We start from the raw sequence: 2,466 nt of genomic DNA, 5'->3' as shown, positions 1-2,466 counted from the left end.
CTAACTATTGTTTATGTTGATTTTCTCTTTCCAGAAGCAGCCATCCTACATACAGCCACACTACAGACTGAGCCTCAGAGACGTACCTTTTGTTGCTGGAACGGTAGTTTGGGCACACATGCTATTGTGGATTTAGTTTGGAATAACATAGTGTTTATTCAGTGCTGAATTTTCCCTTACCCTCTCTTTGGCTCTCTTCTCTCGTTCCTGTCTTTCAGTCAGTAGGCTGCAGCCACTCAGTCCGAGCAAACGTCCAGTCCGTTTTATCTCTCCTAAAGCGACACCAGCCGCACCTCTGCAACAGCCGTGTCCTCTCTAGGAAAGCAAACAGCTATGAGACAGGTAGTAGTCCCAGGCGTTCAGACAGCTCATCCTCTTCCTCCTCTGCAAGCGAAGAGGAGCTATCAGAGCTGCTACAAGCACTACAGGAGGAGCTGCGATTCATGAGCTTGTGAGTGTGGTCTCATTTGAGATCCGTTAGGGGTAAATCGCTGAGAACAGTGTTGAATTTGAATCTCTGTTTGTGTCACAGGGAGCAGGATGAGTTGATGAGGCAGGTGGAGGCCAGCGTGTCTGACCAGGAGAGCAAAGAACTTCAGAGGGAGCAGGAGAGGCTGCTGCTGAAAATGGAGAGGAAAGGAGAGCAGATCAGTAAGCTGTACAAACACAGAACACAGGTAGGTTTTTTCACACAAAAACAATTCAGAGCACAAAAAAACTTAACTTGAAATTTAGATTTTGTTTTCCTTTACCTTTCTTTGTTTCTCCTCCAGATAAAGAAGTTAAGAAAGGAAACCAGTTCTAGGCGGAACAATGGGAATGAGGTGAGGATGACAACCACAGCGTCCACTAGAGGTCGCTCTGCTGCAGCAGTCAAAGTCAGACCAGGAGAGAGGAGCAAGAGGAACCTGCGGCTGCTGAGGGACATGAGGGCGCTGCAGACCTCACTACGGACCTGAAACCCATCACATCAACACAGCACACTGGGTTGTTGTTGATGGTGCTATCTACCTACCTCTGGCCATTATTTCACCATCACAGAGATACTGACAGATGATCTCTACAGTTTGTCTGTTCATAAACATATGACCTATGATCCCTTGGGACCTTTTTTCTACTGTATTAAGAAGATGTAACCCATCTAAAAAAATGATGTTTTAAACCACACTTCAGTTGTCTGCATGTCCAACCAAAATGCATTTCATCTGAACATGGTTTATTTGGCATCTGATTAGTCAATTAGTCAAGTGTCAAATCAGAATGTTTAAAAGAGAGAGCTTTGAATGATACCTTCAAAGAAACTGTATTTTAGTTCATGGAGCATGTTGACTGAAATATTTTCCTTGATTAGATTTTTAAACGTTTCAGTCCTTAAGCAAAGGGTAAGAACGTTCATAATAAGGAAGTCAAAATCTGTGGATGCAGCAGCTACTGGTTGTGTAAATAAACTGCAGTGATGAAAAAAGTTTAATTTATGTTTCTGCTATTTGATCAGCCTAATGTCATGATAAAGGACCTAAAAAAATATTTTGCTGTATTTGGTTAAAATGACTGAACCCCTTTAGAGTGTTGTAGCAGATTCTCAGTGTGTGTGTGTATGTATGCACACGTGTTATGATTACAATATTTTAATTTTTCTACAAAATGAGGGTGGATTTCTTTGTTTTGGGGTTTTTTTTGGAAATCATGAGTGACCTATTTTTGAGTGATTTCTCTTAGAAATAAAGTATTTATGTTTGCATATGACGACAATACGGTCTTGTTTATTTTGGATTTGTTTTGAGCCACCATGACCCTGTACCTGCAACCTGCAGCGCTGCTGCTGAGCTGCTCCTGTTGGGCTCTCCTCTTTGTCAGACTTGTATAATCTACCTTTTATTCTGCTACCACGGACTGCTGTCAGGATGTCAGTAGGCATCAGACCAGAATAAAATCACAAGAACCTTATAATAAATTATCAGCAACTATTAAACCACAATCTAGGCTCTATGCTTCATTGCACCTTTTTAAACTCAAAGTAAGATAAGACAGAACTTTATTCATCCTGGGGAGGGAAAGTGCTGTGCAGCAGTTGCAACACAAAGTAACAGGAGTGCATGCTAAGCGTGCAATTTACAACTATTATAATAACAGCAGACAAAGCATATATACAGCCAATATAAATTGCAATGTATTGAAAATATAAACAGAATATAACAGTAAGGTGCGTATTATAAAAACTCTACAGTAGGTTTAAGGTTCAAAGTATAAAAGCTAGTTAACAGTAAGGTGCAAAACATAACTATCTAAAACTATAAAACTATAAATCGACACTATTTAGTCAAACTAATTGAATTAAGGAGTTAACACTGAAATATGCTTTTGATAAGTCATCCTGATTTATTCCAATTCCTGTTACTTCATATATTTATGCTGAATTTTAAATGTGAAGTACAGCTGTTTTTTCTGTTATTTTGCTATTGTTTT

The 2,466-nt window shown here is 39.6% G+C and overlaps 1 protein-coding gene across 1 annotated transcript; it reads left to right on the top strand.

The window, feature by feature from the left end:
• Window positions 1–13: 13 nt before the first annotated feature.
• On the top strand, window positions 14–1,183 carry LOC121965402 (centrosomal protein of 57 kDa-like). Its single transcript, XM_042515550.1, has 4 exons — window positions 14–103; window positions 219–451; window positions 533–677; window positions 774–1,183. Exons 1-4 carry the CDS (start codon window positions 14–16, stop codon window positions 957–959), a joined length of 654 nt encoding a protein of 217 aa, XP_042371484.1. The 3' UTR covers window positions 960–1,183.
• Window positions 1,184–2,466: the final 1,283 nt, after the last annotated feature.

This window comes from Plectropomus leopardus, unplaced genomic scaffold (genome assembly GCF_008729295.1).
Source record: "Plectropomus leopardus isolate mb unplaced genomic scaffold, YSFRI_Pleo_2.0 unplaced_scaffold19859, whole genome shotgun sequence".
Taxonomy (NCBI): Eukaryota; Metazoa; Chordata; class Actinopteri; order Perciformes; family Serranidae; genus Plectropomus; species Plectropomus leopardus.
Note: the sequence above shows the minus strand (reverse complement) of the source record. Positions and strands in the feature narration are given on the sequence as shown.

Excerpts from the sequence above, each read along its gene's own strand:
- LOC121965402 (XM_042515550.1), top strand. The coding sequence starts at position 14 with ATGTTGATTTTCTCTTTCCAGAAGCAGCCATCCTACATACAGCCACAC. Across the intron at positions 452-532 it reads GAGCTGCGATTCATGAGCTT|GGAGCAGGATGAGTTGATGA; the intron begins GTGAGTGTGGTC and ends TTTGTGTCACAG. Across the intron at positions 678-773 it reads TGTACAAACACAGAACACAG|ATAAAGAAGTTAAGAAAGGA; the intron begins GTAGGTTTTTTC and ends TTTCTCCTCCAG.